We start from the raw sequence: 1115 nt of genomic DNA, 5'->3' as shown, positions 1-1115 counted from the left end.
GGAACAGCCAGTGCTCTTAACTACTGAGCCATCTCTTCAGCCCCAATGGTCTCTAACTTGTGATGGTTCGACTTTTTGAATTTGTAGTTGTGTGAGTTTGATAGTTGGACATTCTGTAGAAGCTACATCAGATTTTTAATTTTGATGTTTTCCCAAACTCGTAGGTGATAGGAAGTATTAATCTTGAGATGCTGGGCAGGGCAGTGAACTGCAGCTCTCTGTCACACATTCAGGAGCGTAGATAAACATGCTTCACATTCTGCTTTGTTGCTAAACCATGTTTGGTAGGTTTAATGTAATAAATGCCTTTTTGACAAAGTATTTTCAAGTTAACCTTTGAATTCACAGGAATGAAACACTGTAAAGGAGTTACTTAGATTTTTTTTTTTTGAGAAAGAGCCAAACATTGAAAGAGCGCTCTATAAAGAATTATACCTTACTAGTGGAAGTGATTCTTTAGAATTTATGCATGTCAACTCACAGTTAACATTGATTCACTACTGAAGTAGTATAACATCCTTAAAGGGTTCTACAAAAGAATATAATTTATACTTTTTTTGTATTTAGGCGTGAATTACCCTTCACTAAGTCAGCTCATCTGACCAATCCTTGGAATGAACATAAGCCAGTAAAGATTGGACGTGATGGACAGGCTTGTTTAATTTTTAGGCACATATTTAAATCAACTGTTTTAGAGACCTTTATTAAAGGATGCTTTAAAACAGTTTCTGAAAGATATGGCGACTATTTTTGGGAATTCCTGTTTTCTGTAATTATGCCTGACTGGTAGGTATCTACTAATGTTGATTTCTAGTTAAATGGTACTGTCATTGATAAAACTAAATGGAAAGTGGTAAAAGAGTAGCCCACTTTTTGTAGGTTCTCATTGTCTCAGAAATTCTGTAATTTATAATTTAAAACACGTACAGGTTTTAAAGTCTGCATGTTAAATTGAAAGTATGTAGTGTGTTAAGATAAACTCAGACCCTTGATGCTTACAGTTCCCATACTTAATTTGGAACCAAAACTAGTAGTATTATTTATATTCCTTGTGATTGAAAATTTTGGCAATTAAAAGTAGCACTTAATATATTTTGCTTTTTTATTATAAATTA

At 33.4% G+C, this 1115-nt stretch overlaps 1 protein-coding gene across 1 annotated transcript in view; it reads left to right on the top strand.

Moving 5' to 3' along the window:
• Window positions 1–525: 525 nt before the first annotated feature.
• The window catches only part of LOC103726175 (YTH domain-containing protein 1), a gene marked incomplete at its 5' end in the record, with an annotated part of 10070 nt that continues 9480 nt past the window's right edge, over window positions 526–1115 (top strand). The window contains 1 exon segment of the mRNA XM_029558908.1: window positions 526–652. Coding sequence (XP_029414768.1) covers window positions 526–652 — 127 coding nt within the window.

This window comes from Nannospalax galili, unplaced genomic scaffold, assembly GCF_000622305.1.
Source record: "Nannospalax galili isolate Female #2095 unplaced genomic scaffold, S.galili_v1.0 scaffold19529, whole genome shotgun sequence".
NCBI classification, from domain to species: domain Eukaryota; kingdom Metazoa; phylum Chordata; class Mammalia; order Rodentia; family Spalacidae; genus Nannospalax; species Nannospalax galili.
Note: the sequence above shows the minus strand (reverse complement) of the source record. Positions and strands in the feature narration are given on the sequence as shown.